Source organism: Leuresthes tenuis, unplaced genomic scaffold (genome assembly GCF_036924035.1).
Source record: "Leuresthes tenuis unplaced genomic scaffold, fLeuTen1.0.hap1 SCAF_6, whole genome shotgun sequence".
Taxonomy (NCBI): domain Eukaryota; kingdom Metazoa; phylum Chordata; class Actinopteri; order Atheriniformes; family Atherinopsidae; genus Leuresthes; species Leuresthes tenuis.
Window position 1 is genome coordinate 9975516 of NW_027325360.1, and position 21181 is coordinate 9996696.

General features: G+C 37.9%; 1 protein-coding gene across 1 annotated transcript in view; it reads right to left on the reverse strand.

The window, feature by feature from the left end:
* Positions 1-6520: 6520 nt before the first annotated feature.
* The window catches only part of LOC140309584 (transmembrane protein 132C), a 236508-nt gene continuing 221847 nt past the window's right edge, over positions 6521-21181 (reverse strand). Inside the window, exons 8-16 of the mRNA XM_072387505.1 lie at positions 19288-19351; positions 18574-18709; positions 18303-18376; positions 16000-16062; positions 15054-15182; positions 13051-13179; positions 12648-12932; positions 12151-12422; positions 6521-11793 (exon numbers count right to left, since the gene is read on the reverse strand). Of these exons, the coding sequence (XP_072243606.1) occupies positions 11172-11793; positions 12151-12422; positions 12648-12932; positions 13051-13179; positions 15054-15182; positions 16000-16062; positions 18303-18376; positions 18574-18709; positions 19288-19351 (1774 nt within the window). The 3' untranslated portion in view covers positions 6521-11171. The remainder of the gene's footprint in view (positions 11794-12150; positions 12423-12647; positions 12933-13050; positions 13180-15053; positions 15183-15999; positions 16063-18302; positions 18377-18573; positions 18710-19287; positions 19352-21181) is intronic.

The window sequence follows — 21181 nt, forward strand, 5'->3', positions numbered from 1 at the left end:
TATTTGGAGAAATGGCCAGAGAGGTTCTACGTGACCCTTATTACTCATGAAGAGTAATAAAGGGTCTGGATGTGGACTACAGCTCTTGTTTTCCCTCGTGTTTATTCTCACTGAAGCGTAAAATACATTTCAGTGCAGCATCCCCATGGTGCCATGTGTTTAACATTTACAAACAACATTCACAAACTCACAATCCTCAATCTGAGGCCCAAGGGCAAAATCTACTTCAGTAGTTAAGAAAAAAATAAAATTTTTTGATAAAGCAACTGTTCATGCTTTAATCAATCAATAAAAATGTTTAGAAAGGTTACCAGGAGCCACATGTGAATTACAGAATAGGAACAAAAATGTGTTAAATTACAAGATAAAAAGAATTAAAGCAGAAAAAGGAATACTTCTGGGAATTATTCAACCCTGAAGAAAGTTTAATTAGAAACAGCTAGTTTTGTTTTAATTCACTAAATAGATTTAAACTTGTAATGCTACTTTAAACTGTGGTGTGTAAATATCTTTGTGTACGTATGATGTAAAACTTGAATAAATGTACCCTAAAATGAGAAGCACTGTGGAAATGAAAGTACTACTTCATTTTAATCCATTTTTCTTTCCTCATCTTGAACATTTACTTGACAAAGGAGATTATCGTAGATTTTAGAATAAGCAGGAACAAGACAAACACTATTTCTATCCTGGAAATAAAACACGCATGGTCGTGGGTTTTGGTTCTGTCTGTGACTTTCATAAAATTTTGATTTCAGGTTTTCTGCGTTAGCTTGGTTTAGTTTATGTTGGATTCCTGTCTTATTCAGTTACATTCAGTCAATTTCAATAATACTTTATTGATTCTTGAACATAAATTATATTGCTGCAATATAAATGAAAACAGCTAAAATAAATAACAAAATAAAAATGAAAGTCAGTTGATGAACTTTTGGAAAGTGTTGAAGTGTTGCAGAGACATTCAGAGACAACCATAAATGCATCGGGGTGTTGTGTTTGTGGCTTGGCAACTATTTAGCAGGTGATGTTGCACGCAGTGTTGGCAGGTCACAAGACTGAACTCTCTTGACATAAATCATGGACAGAAACACAGCTTGGGTGCAGAGATGCTCCTCCTCACTGAAATGCCATGGATTACACCATATGTTGTTAACAAGAATTGCAATCACTCCTCATTTACCGTTACCTCTCTTTTTGCAACATTTGTCAGCCCATTTTTTTCTATAGGTTAGTAAGAGAGTTGTAGGAGTTGTTTCTACGGCCATGTCTCTGTGAAGCCAGTAATACCACCTTCCCGATATTCCCACTGCATCCTTGTCAGGGTTCCAAACTCCACCATCTGTCAGTGATCTTGCATTTCCCATCATGATAAAGGGGAGAAACAGTTTTGTGGAACTTCTTTCCTCAACCGTGTTGTTCCTGCCCTGTTTCCTAGATATCTCCTCTTCAGCTTGTCTGGATTCGGCTGTTTCTTTTTTTTTTAAGCATTACTTGGGCTCTTTAAAGCTATTAGCTGCTCACATATGCAAACAACTTTCCTGTTGACATGGTTACACATCAATAACAGGTGTTAAAAATGCCAGAAACACCATCAGAGATCCTTCCAGCAACGCAGCTTCTGAATCAACAAAGAACATTTTTTGACACAGAGCAAAGCTAAGTAGAAAATCTCAAAAAGATACAAAGGCACAATATGACCCAAACTACAGCAAAAGGCTGCCACCAGTGCAGCACTATTCCAGGACTCATGCCCCGTATTGTTGCTAAATGTTTGTTTCCTTGCTCTCACACAGTCTTACTAACTGCTCACCTGAACACCTGGAATCAGTATCTCATTTACCATCACTTACACTGCATTAGCTTCCTGGTTTTCTTTGTTCTGTGCCAGATCCTGATAGTTGTATAGTTTTCCCTGTCAAATTTATTCAGTGTTTTTTCGATTGTATGTTTTCTAATTACAAAATGCCTCCCGCATGTACAGCAAATAAATGGTCTCTTTTTTTTAGATAAATACAAAATGTATTTTCGATGGGTAAATTCATCCACAAAGACAAATATGTTTGTATGAAGACGAAAAGTCTGAACCAGAGGAAAAAATAAAAATATGTGTATTTATAGAGCTGAAGCGAGTATTCAAGATAAAGCCCTTGAAGATATGCACTAATGTAATGGGGGTGGGGGTCTAGTGTTATTGGTACCATGTGAAATCACTTGTTTTGTGCAGTCTTGCTGACTCCTGTTCAAAGCCATTTTCAGAAAATTGTTCTATATGTCGTCAGCTGCCGCAGAGCACTTAAGATAAAGGGTGGCTGTTGATTTAGTAGTGACATAAGACATGAATTTTCAGGTTATTCAAACATCTAGCTCGTCAGTGTTCTTTCTTTATTTCTACAGTCATCTCCAACTGTCTTCACAACCAGGTCAATTTGCCACTAGCAGTTCTGGTCCATTTGAACCACAGGGGTCAGATTGGGACCAGCTGTTTTCCTCTTTTTAGACAGCAGACCACTAACATCAATGGTTTCCAATCGTTTTCATGTCTCACAATGAACAACACAACAGCATCAATGAAAACAAACACTCTTACACATCATCCAAAAAGCATGGGGTTCAATAAATATGGTCAGCAAGGAATTAACAGAAAAAATTGTTGATTTTTTTCTGCATACATTTGATAGAGTGGACTTCTTAAAGGGGAACACCAGTATTTTAAAACCCAGACCTTATTTCTGGCATGAAATACGTTTATCTACTCACCGAGAACAGTTTGGCGAAAGTCGGCGTCCTTCGTAAGCTATTTCGAACTCTAACTCGCAGCGAGTGTTGAATAATGTGTTGAATAAGTTCACCTGTTTTCAACCATTCAGAGGCCTCACTCCTGTTCATCTGAAGGGTAAACAGATCTGTTTGATGATACAAATAACAGTACTCAATTTTGATTTCAAAAGTTTTAATTATCTGTTTTATTACAATGCGAAAACTAAAAACGCCACACTCATAGGTTGTGCACTATCAGAGCTGTGACTCTGCTTGAACTTTCTGGTTCTCTCCAGCTAGAGAAATCTTTTGTAACAGAAGTGGCTGTGGAAGTTGTTTAGATAAAGCGTTGAGCTTACCATGGTTTTAGGGCAATGCGAGGTCTGAAAAACCAATCTTAGCAAATATTAAACTAAACAGGTCGACATTTATACATTTTCTAAATTGCTTTCCTCTTTAAAGCGACTTTAATGTTAGGTGTAAATGCTAGCTTGTAATCTTCAAAGTATACCCAGAGGGATGCACTTTGAAGCAAGTTTGATGGGCTTAGTGAGGTGTGTCGAGAGTAAAACAAGTCACATAAAGGTGACTCGCCCTGTACACCAATAATTTAGATAATTTATGTGGTACATTTCATCAAAAAAGGTTGTATTCAGAAGGTTCCCCTTAATATTCTTATTTTTCTTCTTCACAAATCTACTAAGCCAAACCAGGGGTCTATACTAACCAGCAGGTTCAACACATCCAGGATATCTGTAGGTGATCTGACTTAAATAACCCTAACAACAGAGGTCTCGCTATATGGTGCCACAATGCTGGTATCAACTTGGTAGGTCAACCCAGGTTTTCTGACTCTAGTTACATGTGGTCATGTAAAACAGATGGTCGCCAGATCACCAATCACAGCTACATATACTCCTGGCAGACTTAAAAGCAAGCTGCTTTGTTAACAAGATGGATGGAAAGATGCAATAAAGAAAAAAAAACAGCCTTTCCTTTTGGAGAAAAAGTTTTGTGAATCATCTGTAGTGATGATTGCATGATGATTCTAATCTTTAAAAGTGGACAGGAACAGGTGTTAGAGTAATCAGCCTCTGTTTTTAGGCTAAGTATTCTCTGTTGAAACTCTCCTTAAAGAATATTTCAAGTGAAAGTCAAACAGTGTAGCTGGTCTTGACATTAAGAGAGTTGGCGTCAAGAGTATAATTTTAATTTTCTATTTTTAAGAGAATTGATTGGTCAGAAGATTGTTCAGAGATAAACACTGAACAAAATTCTTGAGCTGAACCTGAGCTTATATTGCTAAGCCACTTTTTCTGCTTTGTTGTACAGGGTAAAGTTGAGCTGAAGAGCAAACATTACAAATGCTACCTAAATACATTCAGCTGCTGGTGTAGAAAATGCCTATATAGTAATGCAACACTGGTATTCAGTCTAATTGGACAAGGATGAAAAAATTGATATTTTATGTATCACAGAAAATTCAGAAAATGACATCAATTAAGTTTGCTTTGGCTAAATTGTAAATTGAGGTCCATCTATCTTTCATATGTAAAACAGTACTTAGTTTAACTGTAACAACCAAAAACAAGCAGATAATCAATTGAGGGAGGTCGTATGGTGAAAAACAAGGTCAATACCTATGGTGGAAGGTGGAACGTTTGAGGTGTAAATGTTACTGAGGGAAATCAGGTAAGTGGACACGAGTGTGCTGGTAGGAAACAGAGAGCAGCTGATGAGTGACATGCTGGAAATGAGACAATGATTGACTCCAAATCATTAAATACAAAGATCTTCCTTGTCAGCTTGAAAAGTGTTTACATGTCAAAACACAAATGTGCAATTCTACATTTCTATGCCCACTAGACAAGTCCTTCATATCCCTCCAGTGGGATATCAAAGCAATCTGTTGCAGATGGAAGTCATATTCCTGCTGTCGAGCCACTTCTGAATGCATTATGTCTAAACATTTAGCTATGACTGTATTGGCACTCTATCACATCCAGACAGTCAGCAGTTCTGTTGAAAGGTTATTCAGCTTGCTTTTGGCATCATCAAATTCACAGTGCTAGTGGCTCAGATGCTGATTTGTGTCCATATCTTACATATCTTCCCCACGGGCCCTCCTTATTATTTCATAACAACTTTGCTTAGCACAAATGTACTATGGTGGGTTGTATTCCATAGAGTACTAGAAGCACTTGAGATGAAATGTAAACCCTATCATAGATCTCTAATTTCATACTTGGGCTACAAAGCATTATCTTAATTAACTTTTTGTATAAACACTCTTCTATCATCAAGACTCCCTTTGGGCTTCCTAGTGGTAGCTCATGGAAATGTTACAGTATATGATTAGAGCTCCAACTAAATTAACAAGGGATGTCTTGGAAAAATTTCTTTGATGAGATACAGATATCTCTTCATTCCTAAAATGTGACAATCCAACCCATGTCCACTTTGCAAGAAAATAAATGCTGTCGGGGTACTTTAAACCACATGGCTCTAAATTTATTCCTGAATGAATTCATCCAGGGCTGGAGTGTAACTACAATGGAGCCTGGTCTTATAAATTGTGAGAAGCAAGTAAGACTTCTTTTCACCATATAAAGCAGTGAAAGAATTTTGTTTTAATCGTGTGTTGGTACTAAATAAAGTGACAAGCTTCTCCTTCATTGAGATGCTCCTCTCTGGTCTGGCAGAACAACCTGCTCGGTAACCAGGGTGAGTTATTCAGGAGGCAGAGTCAGATATTGATCATCTGATTTGCCTCTAGAGACCTTGTCTTACATTTTTGGCAAATACAACTAATCAGGGAAAAGCTTTTTCATGTCCATAAGTTTGGTCTTTAAATTTAAACTCTACAAAACACTAATTTTAACTCTTCTAAATCAATGTGAGACTTTAGGACACTCCTCAGCTATATATTTAAAAAGAACAGACTACCAAGACAGGAAGCAGAATGAGTACTATTTCACTTAAACAGATGAATCAATAAAAGAAAAAAGCAGTCAGAGTTTGGTTATGGGTCTTTATTGGCCTCCTTTAACCATGTTTAAACAATGACAATAGTAAAAAGAAAGGCAAATTAAATAAAAGCGTCCCACTAGCACATCTGCTACTTGTATGTTCAACAGCTGCCAATGTGTTTTTCCAGCTGTAACCACACAACAGCTTTGTAGAATGAAACCATTGCTTATACCTGCTTATGTGGTTGAATTCTTTACATCACAGTCAGACATACCCATGGCGCTCCATTTTTTTTTCATTTTTTTAATTTTTACTGCTTACTTGCTCAACTACTGCTCTGCACCAGCTTCATAAAAAAGGAATTATTTAGAAATGTGCTTCAAGTTAAAAAGAAATGTAATGTATTGGTTTGATAACAAACTTGCTTAATGTAACGAATGGCAGAATGTATTTTAACATATTTTTCATAACAAAACATTGCAGTTTTAGAATAAAGGCTCCAAAATTGCACCGTTATTGCACCGTTTTCCACACTTATTTCCATTTGACTAAACAGTGACACAGCTTAACAAGATGATGTATAGGTTCTCACTATTCACATACTCGTCACGGGATGACGTTCAACTGCCATGTGTCACTGCATGAAAACATCATTAACCTGCAACATCTTTCCGGAAGGCAAAGGAAACACATTTCAAAATGTTTATTTTTTGTCACATATAAGAAGGACCAAAGGTAGTCGATTTTCTACTTATTTTTTTAAATTTTTTTTTACATTCTTTTCACTTAACGACCTTTCATTCCATCCTCGACTTCTTAGTTTCTACTTCCCCCTCTCCTGTGAATGCTTAGGGTCAGTGATTAAAGGTCCTATGACATGCTCTCTGTTCATGTTTTCTGGCTTATATGCAGTGTTGAAATGATGAATTATCAGTTTAAATGTTACCAGAATCTAAAAAATGCAGGAGGAACTTGTTTTGTCTAGTAGTCTCAAGAATTTGACTGGAGAATTTTCATCACAGTGAGTGTAAGGCAAGATTTCCTTTTGGCAGTGCATGTACATGGGAGCTAGAGTGTACACGTTATCCACCACAAGCATTTTAAAAGCTTGCCCATGAAATGGAACATTTGCTCATATTTTTCAGAGAAAGGTTTGTTTTTGCTTCAGAAATATCTTTGACTAAATGCATTTTTGGATGTGAGGGCAACCCTATTAACCCTTTTCAGCTTTTCAAAGCTGCTTATGAACAAGAACCAGTGCAATGCTGGCTTTGCAGGGAAACTGAAGCTAAACGTCAAGCACTAAAAGGGCACAAATCTGAGCCTCAAGTAGTGAGTGAAACTGCTTCCAGTGTCTGTTGTGTTGACATTAGAAATGACTGGATTTTGACACAAACATCATGGTAACACTGAGTGAAAAGGGAGCTAAGAAGGATTATGGTACTTTGTGTTAATTACTTTATACACAAAACAAAGGAACTTGTCCATTTGTTGCTTCTACAACTGCTCAGAAACAGAGTTACTCACCCAGGCAATTGCACAATTGCATGTAATTACCATATTTACCATACAAAGATCTCCTGCTGTAATCTTCATGGTGACGGTTGGTCATGCTGCTCATTTTCATATTTGGGATCCAACTCTGGCATGAACACATTCAACAGGATCTCGTGTCGTCATGCTTGAAAATGTAGTTTCTCAACTCGGTATCTTGTTTACGTTATGTCTTAGCTGTAGTATTGCATGTTCACAAGTCACTGTCATCCCTTTCCTGCCCTCTTGCAAACCTCCAGGAATTCGTCTAGTCAGAACACACTTTCGGCAGGTCCTCTTGTTCTCAGGAGGAAGCTTGACCCAAGAGAAAGCTCTCCCTCGTTCTGAACTAATTACAAACTATTTGGAATTATGAGGTGCACAAAGCTTCTCTGGTACACAAGATTAAGAATTAGATGACTAGAAATGATCATACCAAATCCACTTTAAAAGTAAATGGTTGGGGTCACAATTGAAATAGATGGTTTGGCTGAGATGTAAACAGATGGATTGGGTCACAAAATGCACATTCTTACAAATGACTTATTTTGATACTCATGGGTCATAAGCCCAAGTGATATATTGCCATTTCACTATTTTTACCATTGGATTGTGACACTTTGTTTTATACATATGGAGAGAGGCACCTATTACATTTTTACTGATGAGACTAGGCTGAAAATGATCTAATCTATGGTAGCATAATCATTTCACTGGAGAGTACACCTACTGTGTCTGAGGACTGAAGACATTGAGACTACAATCAACACCCCTATTATTTTTACTATCATAAAAATGAGGCAGCTTCATAACTGCATACCTACTGCGGATACTTAAGGGCTTACAAAAATTGTATAACAAGACTAAGTGACAACATGTAATATTGCTGATTCCTCCCGCTCCAGGGCAAATGGCCAGGACTTATGTTGTTGTAAAACTGTCTTGCACGAGTTAAAAATATATATTTAAATAAAATAACTAGTGTAAATTGGTTTAATATGACTATATTTCTTTAGAAGATGGAGTCCCCGAAGATGTAAGCCATCCATTTGTCTCAAGGTTTGAATGGATTTTACTGGTAGAACCAAGTTAGCATGTATTAGCCTATATAACCTCAGCATTATGCAAAATTCAAGTCGCAAGATGATACAATTGCAAAGATAACAAAGGAGCCAGACTTTTAATATTTTTGAAAACTATCTTTCTTCCTCTTGGACACTGTCAAAGTGCAGCAGTAGTTTAGTAAGCAAGCAGTAAATTGTAGTACCTCACTGACATTTGATGCTACATACAGTAGATCTGCCCTTCACGTGGGTTAAAATAAAAGCTCAAACAACTTGAAACTAATCTCTGAAAAATATCCATATATGTTTTTTTTCATTTTACATCCAAACAACTTTAGAAATAAAAACAGGTTGAACTGGTGCACAAGGCTGTAAAGTGTGATTGAACTGACAGCATGTTGAGAGTCCAAACGTTTCTCATCTGAGAGCATTGCTACACTTATACCTTAAGCAACTAACTCAGACCCATTCAACTATTCCTTTTGATCACAGCAGACCCGCAACTACATAAGAGTCGGCAAAATACAGTAATGTGTCCAGAACATATAATATAATAATCAGTAAAAGTATCTATTGCTTTGGTGAAGCCCATTTTTTGTTCCTCCATTTGGAATCAACTCAGGTCTATCCTATTGTTTCAGATCCATTCATTTGGATTGTGATTTTATGTATCATAACATACGGTTTCTTGATTGAGAAATGATTAAAAATAGAGATGCTCAGTGTCTCTGATAATACAAATTTTACCTTGGTATTTTCTAGAACAAGCCCACTGATAAACATCTTAAGTTTTGGTTTGTTTTTTTCTTTGTGAAATGGACCTCTCAGAGTCACCATTCCCAAGCAAATTTAAGTGTAATGCATTGATGGATTGCCTCCGTTTTTACATATCATTATGGAGGCAAACTGATTCCTACCCTGTACAAAGACAATAATTAATTCAATACTTGAAACAAAGACAGGAACATATTTAGAAAAAGAACCAGTGAGATCACTTTCACATTGTGTTGGTAGATAGCATTCTGTACCATATTGACACTGTAAAATGTACAAAATATCACCATGTTGTTGGCTAGTGACCTGCAATCTTATTCACAAGCACTTTGAAGCATGTTTATTTATTTACAACATACAGTGTACTCTGAAACAGTAACACATTTATAAATAAATATTGCAGTCTTAACAATCTTACAGTTCTCCTCTATTACTGTCGGTTCATCATGACTCGTCACCTGAGCTAACGAAGGTGAGGCAACCTCTGCCTGATCTGTCTCCTTCTTTTTACTTATTCTTTTACTGTGTGCTATCATTCACCAGCAGGTCAGCAGGGGATTCCTGTCTTTTCTTTCCTTCCTCACCCTCTCAAATGTCAATTTAAATAAATAGATACAATATCTAAGAGAAATAAAAAGAATCATATATTCTTAAACTCTTAATAAATCTCTAAAATAAAAATCTACAATTGAATATCTTCCTAAATTAAAAAAAACCAGAAGTAACATAATAAACTTATTTATCAAAAAGTACAAACAAAGGGAAAAATATATTTATAACGTTCACCAAGATGTCCCATGAACCCAGACATATTTGTCAGATAATCAGTCTATTTTCACTTGTTTTGTAATATCATTTCCTGTTAGTTCCCTGTACATCACTAAATGTACTCCTGGCTGTATTGTTGCCTATTTGTGACATTGTTTAATCCTCATTATTAAGTGTTCAGTCGAGCTTTGCAAATCCCAAGCAACTTCCTTTTAATTTCAGTCAGTACCTCTTTAGTTTCCAGACAGCTTTCCGCAGGATTTCACTGTGTGTTCTAGTTCACAAAGCTCTTAATACTGTTCAATCCCAGACAAGGATGGGGGCAAGGGGCTGTCAGGATTGGTTCCGAATACAGGGAAACAGCAGTCAACAGCTGCAAAGTTCAGGAAACAGAAATCAAGCCTGAAAAATGGCTAATGTCCATTTCTGTTTAAAATTGTGCAAGAATAAATGCCTCTGTCTTGGATCCAAGGGAGAAACAGTCTTTTTCATGGTATGTCACTTTCAAACTCTCAACACAATTGTTTGAGAAAAGAGCATGATTGCCTAAATCTCCACAAGTGAGTATATGGAATATATATTTTTTTTACATTTCACATTTTACTTATGAGCGATACCCAAAGAAAATGGGTCACATGATCCAGTATCTATGTCAGAACAGATGGTATCTTTGAGGTACATCTACTCTTCAGGGGCCTCAATGATTCCTTCTGTGACCATTTAGCAGACTTGGTCTATAAATGACAAGTGTATATAGTACAACTAGATCAATAATTATTTGACAGCCACAGCTGAAGTTGTATGAGTTTTAAAAAAAGGGCTTGTGAAGTCAGTACATGATGACAGTTTCTCACCATCTTTGTTTGGATGTATAGTGGCTTAATAAAGTCAAATAACATACCCTGAATTTATAATGTGTGAAAACAGTGATTTACTGGTTTTCTGAAAGTAAACATTCATAACCAAAAGTGACTAATTGATTTTTACACTAAGATTTTTTCGATAATACAAAACAAACTCTTAATATTACTTATAGTTTGCTACCATTACTTTTAGCATGAGCTAGTGATGACTTAATGCTTTTCATAGTTTAAGGGGAGCTCAAAATAAGCATCCCCTGTACTATCTGCTCAATAATCTTCAAAAATTTTAACCACTCTTTTTCTTGTGTTACTCCTCTCTTACCCCTCCCATTCTCCCTCCATTAATCCATAGCAAAGGCATTACAGGTGAATTGTACTCATTGTCCATCCTCCCCCCAGCACTCATCCTCTGCCCCTCTGTTTCAGTCTCTTTCCTCATCAGTCACAGATTGTCTTGTAGCCTCTCCATGTAGGTTCTCATTTCAGACTGACCCAGGTCCATATCCTGGCACACCCACTTGATGTCATCCTCATTCCCATTGGTCACCAGAACTGAGGAGTTGGTGAATGGGCCACCCCCACCCGAATTATCATTGGGCAGAACAGTGGCAAAAGAGGTGAATTTGACACGTTTGCGTTTAGCAACTGCAACTGCAGCTGTGGCTCGGGGTGAATTATTCAGATGCTCTGTGTTGCCAATGGCATCTTTGCCACCAGTAGTGATTGCTGAAAGGCACTGATGTGGTTCTGGAACAGATCTTGGCAAGGTTTGTCCATGGGTGATGCCCCTGTGTCCACCTGTGCCACCACCCCCACTAATAGTCCCCATACCTGTGCCCACACCCATCACCAAAGTGTTGCCTGCCCCATTAAGTAGGTACTTGTTCTCCTCGTATCCTCCTTCATTCCGGTCAATGATGGTGGTGCATTCGTCAGGGATCCCGCCCTGGCATTGGTCAGAGTGGTCAGCTAAAAGGTCAGCCTCATTTCCAAGCCACACCCAGTCATGGGCATGGTTCATGTTGCCTCCAGCCTCTAGCACGGGGACCTGCTTGTGACGGTATCTGCAGACGAAAAAATAAGTTATTCTGCAATATAGGTCAAATTTTCTTTTTTTAAATGAACAGTAAAAAAAGTATGATTTAATGGCATAACTGCATAAAAAAACAGTGGATAAAGGAGTTTCCTTTTAGAATATTTCAAACTTAGGTTGCTTTAAATAATCCCTGCTTGTATCCAGGTAACTACAATATACAAACAGCTTATATGTGGACCAAAATGGCAAGTTATCAGGTGTTTGAGATAATGATCTGCACAGAAATTTTATCAACTATGATTTCACAGGTAGGGATGTTTTACTATTTAATCTTCAATTAATCAGTTTGAATGATGAAATCAACATAGTCTTTATACTGTATTACCTGAAAGCAAAGCTGACACAGTTGATTAGGAAGACCAGTATTGCCAGGCAAAATACTCCCAGAAGTGCATACATCCCGATCTCAAGGTCTGACAAGCCTCTAGTGGTTTGGCTCAGCTCACTGTTTCCTGTCCCTGGAACCTCCACCTGAACGGGGTAGCTGCTGTCCCCTGCTTGGCTGGGACCACTGCCTTGGCTGCTGCTGCTGCCACCGTTTGCTGCTTTGCCACCTGAAGCACGATGGGTTACTGTGCTCTTGGTTGTTGTGCTAACCTGATTAATAGAGACAACACAAGCCCATGGTTGAGTTTTATTCAGAAATGTTTTTTATATATTTATGTGGATCAATTCAAATACTGCATACTGTAGATATTTCACATGTTTTCAGTAGAAATGTTTAGATTTGACTGAGCTCTCAAATCTGGAAGTGTTATTGTAGTTATCTTGAAAAAGGAGAAGAATGAGGTTAAACCTAAATATTTTGAATAGTACTCCCACCTTCCTCATAGCCCCTTCCTCTCTGTCCACAGCTGCACTGCTGGCCTTCCACTCGCCTCCATCTTTTGTCCTTTGCTCATTTGTGCTGTTGTCCAACACTCCACCATCCTCGTGTCCACCTCTCTCCTCGGGCTTTGCTCCAAACCTAACTACAACGTTACCAACTCCAGAGGCTAGCACACTCTTCCTTTTGGACTTCTGGCACGTCTCAGATATGACCATCTCGACACGAACCAGTGGCCCCTGTCCATCACTCTCCGCAACAATAATTGGCCAGTGCTGCTCCTAATTGATAGAAACAATGCAAGATTGACATGTTATGTCTGGTGCAAATGCCCACAATATTACATGGTAAAACTGTCATGTTAGGACTTGAATATTTCTAAAAAAGTGGAGTTTTAACCTGATTGGTTATGGAGATGACACTTTCATCCAATGAGACAGCTGAGAGGAGGAAGTCTTTGGGATCGTAGATATCAAGAGGTGTCACTGAGCCATCACTGTACTGGATCCATGCGCTGAACATGGCCTCCTGAATTAAAAAAAAAAAAACAGAAAACAGAATGAATACAATTCCAGGGTCCACAGAGAGCATACATCAGAGCATCACACATTAATGACATTTTAGCCATAGACTGAGGTGGCCTTTTAGTGTCATGGATTGTAATTAATGCCAACGCTGCATCTGAGAAATGTCATTATTTCATGAGCAACAAACTTTATATGGCAGTAACTTTGCTACTTTGTGTCAAGGTATATCTTCACTATATCTATACTATATCTTTAATGCTTATTTATTTGTATGGGAACTGTTTGATCACATTTATATGATCAAATAAGGACTATGCAGAATTTAAAAGATAATACTTGGAGTGATATGCAATATTACGAGGGATGTACAAATATATTGGCCTTACATCAGTAAGGGCCATTATTCAGCTTGTTGGCAGGAACTGGCCTTTCAGCAAACAGGATGACATCAACCAGTGGCATTGGCCAACATTTATTTAGATTCAATTTTAATAGGCATACAAAAACTGTTTTGGCTATGTGAGCAATGAAAAATCATTTGTGTTGGTTGTGCTTCAACAGTCTGAAAAGTCTTCTGACAAAGTTATTTATTCATTCATTTTTATATGTATATAAATGAGAAATATAAATTTTTTAAGAATGCTACCTTGATTCTGTCACACTGCTCTCAAATGCATCGCAAAATTGTTTTCCATCAAAAAGCTCTAAATGTATTCTACAAAGACTGCTCAGCAACAGAGAGGTCATGTTAGCCACCAGCTGTTGAGAAAGATGAAAAGTTTTACTCTTCTTACCCTTATAAGATATTAAAAGTGTTTTCCATGGGTCATTTTTGGGGCTACAGAAAAGAAAGATAATGATGAGGATATTTTGTTTTATTTGGTGAAAAGAGCAAATTTTAAAACCCTCAACCCTCTGGCTTTGTAGACTTGGAGCTGTTTTTAGGCCTGAGCACCAAAGGCAGAGCAAAGGCCCATTGAAGCTGTAGTGTTTATCATTCTTATTCTTGTGCCAAATTAATTGCTTATTTCGGTGATGTGGCAAAATGGCTTCACAGCGCCCCCTCAAATGCAGCCCTCCGGCTACTTTCATGTTCCGGCTACTGCATAGCTAGAACATGCCTGGACAAAGGAAAAAACCTCTAGGAGCCATTTAAGCTCAAAGAATCCATTTTGGCGTTTTACACATTACATTTTAAAAAAATTACTCCCACAGATTTCATAATATTCTAAAAAAATTGACAGTATAGGCCAAGAAATTTGTGATTAAAATGTATTGAAATCTTGAGTTTTCGTCAATGGGCAAAGCCGTGGCAATATCCTGGCAAAATACTATACATGTGGGTAGATGGATGTTCTGTTTGTTGTTTTGTGCTGTGTGTGTGTGTATGTCTGCATGTTTGAATTTGGTTTGAGGCCAGGAATCATGTAAAATAAATACCTGCAGATGTTTAGGTGATTTTAACTGTAGCTGTGTTGCACTAGCCTGGAAATGATACAGTTCTAATTAGAAATTGATTGTGAAAGAGATAGCTGCCGTTCACAGCCCAGCATTACTGTTTAAGTCCCATGATTATGACTCCTGGGGTATTACTATAGAGATAAGGATAACCTAAGTTATTGTCCATCTCTTAATGTGTGTGAGGAAGTCAGTTTTATGTGTTTTTATGTTTGTGTTGTTTGTGAGATTTGATATCTTGTAGAGACAGCAATACCTCCATCTCTGTATGTGAGAACATGTAATACAGCAGTATTATTGGTGTAGTTAAGTGTTGGGGTTAGAGTAAATCTACACTGCATAAATGTAATTCCATGCATATACTTGTGTGTATTTGAGTTTGGCTTGTAAATACAAATGGTTGTAAGTATCTCATACCTGTTTAGGTGTGTGCAGCAGGTCTGTAGCTGTAGTTGTTAGCTGTATAGCCTGGTAATTTCCTGGACTTGCTGTCATACTGAGCGACAAAGATGCAACCAGCTGGACTCCCAGGTCTGTGATTGTTACCTAGACCAACACATATGTCATTGATGGAGACAGTCAATGAAAGGTGTGACCTATATTTGTTTGCCATCCCTTCGGGGCTGGTACTGACAGACAAAGGGGATTTTTATTAAGAGATAATGATGGACCAATGGGATTCTCCTGTGCAATGGTAAATAATAACTGTAACTGAAAGTAAATCACTTTGTATCTTAAATTAATCATTACAAAGATATACAGGTAATAACAAGTACGACACAATATACTAGAATAGGAAGATGTGCAAAAAAATAATACACAGTATAATTAAAATGATATATTTTGAATTTTAATTGCAATTGAAAATAGCAAATACAAATACAGCAAATAATAAAGAATATGTACAGATTAATGTATATGCATAGTGTAAAAAAAAGGTAATATGCAGGGTTTTAATAGTAGTCTTCATGGGAATAACCAGTATGTACAATAATGCAGTACAATAATATCTATAGAAACAGTATAGACTACCAAATCACATTATTTTTATTATCTTTTTGTGTGAAATTGGGTGATCTCATTCTGGATTGCCCAGTATCAAATGTACTTGGTAAAATTGGATTCAGCTTACACATGGGTTACCTAAATAAAAAAAAGTTTTATATGTAACTTGCTTTGGGACACTAATGTGCTTTTTTTTGTATTAATGCATTTGCATTTGTGATTATACCCGCTAAATATTGTCCCCTTGTACATCATTGAGGGGAAAATGAAGTACTATGCAAGTCTTTTACACCGCATACCAAAACATACCAAAAGTGCAGAGACCTGCACTTCAGTTACATAAAATATGTTACAGTACCTTGTCATCCAGCACTGTCACAGTCTTCTCTGCCAGGATAGAGTCAGATAGCGGGGAAAGAACCTGCAATGATCAATCGTAAAAATACACCGTAAAAGAAAAAGAAAAGTTTGAAATTTTTTTTTTTTTTTTTAAATGTGAGGATTTTTTTGGTCTGATAAGTCATGAAATTATATCTTGTGTCTAAAAATGGTCCAGATTAATGATAATAATGAGGGTGACAAAACCTTGTGACTAATACTTTGTCTTAGAGTGTCTTAAAGTGACATGTTTGACATACTGTGAGTGAAATAGCATAAGCTAGTTAACTCCAAAGTAATGCCAATACTTGGGAGATTAGATTGAGACATAATGAAATGTAAGTTACCTTAGCAGTAAATTTGTGGTTTATTTAGATGACAGCAAACATTGTCCTAACTATCTAGGAAAAGATTGAGAAGGACAAGCAAGGCTGGAAAGCTAGCTTTTGCTGCTTTAGTGGATATTATTATCAGTGCTGTGAAAGTGCTGTAGGTTCATGAAAATAGTCCAGTCATGCATTAAAACAAAAAGCTGCATGGAATCTGATATGAGCATTACTCTGATATGAGCATCTCTTGTCAGACCTATGTCCAATAGCCAAGTATTAGATATATATTCGATCTAGGACCAGACACTAAGGTGGCACAAATCAGATTCGAATGACCTCAGCCTGGTAATGTGAACATAACACTGATGCAAGCAGACAAACACGGACCTTTGGCAGATGACAGTATTGTCTGTGTAATTAAAATGCTGGTTCGGAAACGCTGGTGCTGACAGTAAAGCGCACACTAAATAATGAAAACCTTTACTCTCAAACAAACATGTATACACAGTGTTTTCATCTGTCCCCCTCGCTCAGCTGCTGTGTCAGCATTCAACTCAGTCAACAAAGTCAAGACCAAAGAAGACCAAAACGAAAGAAAGTGGATGAAGAAAGAAGAAAGTGCGAGGAAGATGGTGAGCTAGGGTGAGTAATAAATGAAGCAGGTGTCAGAGGGGGAGAGACGATGACAAATAGGGGGGGACAGAATGGGAGAGAGGGGAGGAAGAAGGAATACGAATGAGACTAGGGTACATATGGAGAGAGGGAAGACAGACAGTGATGAAGATTAGGAGCCCTGTGATGTAGAGTATTTCTCCGCCTGGTGACATGAGGACAGACAGATCTGATTGGTGTACAAAGAAAATCTCTCAGTGAACATGTCGGAGTGTCAAACTCAATCCCCCCCCTCAGCGAGGTAACAAAATGCAATGATTGACACCTCTAGGATTGCTCTTCAAGACCGGATGAAAGGGTGGAAAAGGAGAGACTGGACGAGAGGAGAAATGAAAGAGAGATGGGGAATGAAGGAAGAGGTAGGATTCAGCAGAACTGAGCAGGGGGAAAAATTGAAATGTCAAACTATCAAATGATAGCTGTCGACTCTGGCATCTCGATGGGAATGCTGGTTAAATTCTCTCTCCTGGCTTGCAAACAGAGCACAGCTGTCAATGCCATGTGCATCTGTACAATGTGTGTGTCTCTGTCTTCAGTTGGTTGGATGGTGAAACACACTCAGCTGTCTCCCACAATCCCCCTGCATTTGCACTGAACTCAACGCCAACCTATTTAGCACATACGCAACATATTTTTAAAAGCTTACATTGCAAGTGTATCCAGTCAGACTTTGACTTAAAATGCATTGCATATAACACAACTGTAAAAAATCTCAAAGGCCATACTGAACTATCACAAATGTAGTGGTTTTGTTTTGGCTGTGCTGTACAGTATTCTGGTAATATAAGCAGTGGCTTACAAAGCTTTACTCTTTAGCTTACAGTAGCAAGCCTCATTAGAATTCAGCAAGTGCACAAATGAGTTCCATGTGCATATGTGATCAACATCACACCTAGATGTCAGGGCCAAATCCCCAACAGTTAATTGTAGCTAATTGTGTAACAAGCCAGCAGGGGAGGCTTAGAGTTGCAGGAGATGAAGAATAACATGATAGTGTTTACATCACCCGGGTGCTTATGGCTGCAATGCGAAGTGCCAAATTACACTGCGCTTGACATAATCATAAATTTTCAACTGTTTGTTTTTTGTATTTGTTCTCCTAAAAGTGATGAATACGTTGCTTGTGGAGTGTATTTTTTCAATTTTATATGAAAGCAAATGGCCCCAGTAGAGAGATCGAAAGTTGTTCAGTGATTTAGGATGATGATATCAGCCAGCATAGTTTGTGTAGCTTGAAAAGGAATAGACTGGGTCACTTGTTTAGTAATAAAAGAACGCATACCTGTATAGTAGTGATTCCCAGGTCCCGCCCTATCAAGATACGTCCATCTATGAGACTGGCAATGCGAGGATCTTCTACCTATGAAAATAATTTTTTTTTGTTAGATAATGTGTTAAAAGAAACAATTACAGCCTGTAATTTACTCACTTATTTCTAATTTGGATTAGTGCAGGTGCTAAACTAACAAAAAACAAAGGTCGATGACATATACATCTCAGCTGTTTCCTACAAGAGGGATTTGGTGAGATTATGTGCAATCATATTTGTATACCTACCTTCAACTGGTCCAAAACCAAATGAGTGATATCAGCTTGCCAGTCTGTTCCCAGCATGTAGACCATCTCCCCTCCTGGGTCAGACGGTTCAGCGACAAAATGGGTGAGGACCCGCACCAAAGCATACTGGTACTGAAAGGAGAAGAGAAAGGTTCAGATAATAATCAGTATTAATGTCGATCAAATCTTTTTACAAACACATAATTAAACTTGAGGGTCAATAAGGTGAGGCTTATATGGTTTAAGGCTTACTCTGCTCTGATTGGTCAGCTGCCTGTTCACAAATAAATGAGAGGCATTTGTGTTTAAGGGTGTGCCTAATGTGTCACTAGACAGGCATTATGCAAAAGTTTAAAAAGTCCAGAACGAAAAGCCTTGATTACAATTACAGCCCTTAAGGCGGTTTAGTAGCAGTGTCTCCTGTGGGAGATAATGTCGCCCTCAAGTGTGAGCTGTAATGATTGGGCTTTTACATGTTTAACCTTTAAGATGTGAAAAGATATAAGTATTACACAGTGAAGGAAGAGGGAAAGCCCATAAAGCACAATATAGTCTCCTTAGCTCAAGTCAATATAAACATTATCTCCACATTACATCCTCAGTATAAAGTGAGAAGACTCCTTTCTTCTATATTTTGAGGATAATGACACTGAAAAAATAATTAAAGAACTTGCTTTAAAAATGCAATATGAAATCCAATCAAATAATACCTGTAGGGTGCAGCCTTTGCCCTTCCTGTCATCATCTTCATCATCCTCACTGTCTCTGGTAGGTCTGGGAGGACAGGAGATAAATGAGACGGAAAAAACCAAGAGGGGCTGTTATTATCTGGTAATTAAAGGTCTTTTTAATACTCTGCACTCCAGCAGATCTATTATATAATCTCTGCTTTGGGTTACACCTTCAGTTAAAGAAGAAAAAAAAAAAACAAGTCCATTTCTAATATATGTGAGACGTGTTTTTATGAACCATATCAGCACGGTGTACATTTATCAAGAGGCCCGGATGAATTATTTCCTAATGTAAGTGATATGCGTCATTCTTCTGTAACAAAAACTGTACAATTGAAAAGCTATGGTAGTTTGAAGCAAGGGAAGTGTGCACTGGGCATTTTTCCATTACTTGGTTTGGAGCAAATAAACTAGGCTGGAGAATGTTATCAGCAGGCTTCTGTGTAGGATGTAACACATGACTGCAATGGACAGCATGGTAACCTCTAACCCAAAGCAAAGATTTGAAGAAACAGACAAACAAATAGTTGATATCCAGGCTAAGATAAGATAAGACTATCAAAATTTGTTAACTATCTGCCAAACTAGAAACATTTCTTTAGCATCTTCAGCACAAGTAAGTTGTCTTGGAAGGGTATTAACAATGTTCCTCATGTTCAACATTTTTAATGCTTGGTTACACAATCAACAAACATTCTTTTTTGTCTCTTGTTTGTAATCTGACCATTTATGTTTGTACTTGGGGAGGATCTTTCGCTCTAAACTGAGAGAGTTGTGCAGTTTTCTTTTCTTCCTTTTGTGATTTTTACAACTGAGAAACAAATCAATTTCCTCTTCTCTGTATCATTAATGAGTGTTTAATTTCACACTCTGTAAAACAACACTCCTACTTTGCTTTTGCTTTTACTGTCTAGCCTATTTGGCTTTGTCGAAAACAATCATTGTTTTCGGCAAATGATTTTGTAGGGCAGTGTCGCCCATTCATGGCTCTAAATGGGACTGGATATAATTTTGCCTGGGGTGACTTACAGAGCCCTCATAGGGAAAAATTGGGTGTCATTGTTTTAAAAAAAAATAAAAAATCTTTCCTGTCAGAACATTGTTAAATTTCCAAATGATGATAATAATAATAATAATAATAATACTACATGTTATTTATAGAGCGCTTTTAAAAGGGTACACAAAGACGCCTTACACACAAATGTTAAAATCAGGTTAAAAGATAATAGCGGGAGTAAAATATACAAGAGGAGATAATAGGGCATACAGAGTTATTCATATAAAAGCAGTTTTGAAAAGGTGGGTTTTTAGTGAAGTTTTGAAAGTGGACAGATTGGTGCAGTCTCTGATGTATTATGGGAGAGAGTTCCAGAGAAGGGGGTGGCGATTGAGAAGGCTCTGTCTCCCCAGGTTCGGTGCTTGGTACGGGTGTCTGCGGGGGGGGGAGTGTAACAGGGGAGCAGGTCAGTGAGGTAGGAGGGAGCCTGGTTGTGGAGGGCTTTGTGAGTGAGGAGAAGGACTTTGAATTGGATGCGTTGTGGGACAGGGAGCCAGTGGAGTTTTTGGAGGACAGGGCTGATGTAATCATAGGAGCGGGTGCAGGTGAGTGGGCGGGCAGCAGAGTTCTGTATGTACTGAAGTTTATTGAGGACTTTGGATGATGTACCGTGAAGAATGCTATTACATTAGTCGAGTCTGGAAGTGATGAATGGATGCATGGATGAGTGTTTCAGCAGCTGAGAAGGTGAGTGAAGAGTGTAGGCGTGCTATGTTTTTGAGATGGAAGAAAGCAGATCTAGTGATGTGGTTGATGTGTTGCTCAAAGGAGAGGTTGCTTTCGGAGGTGATTCCGAGGTTGCGGATGTGTGGGGAG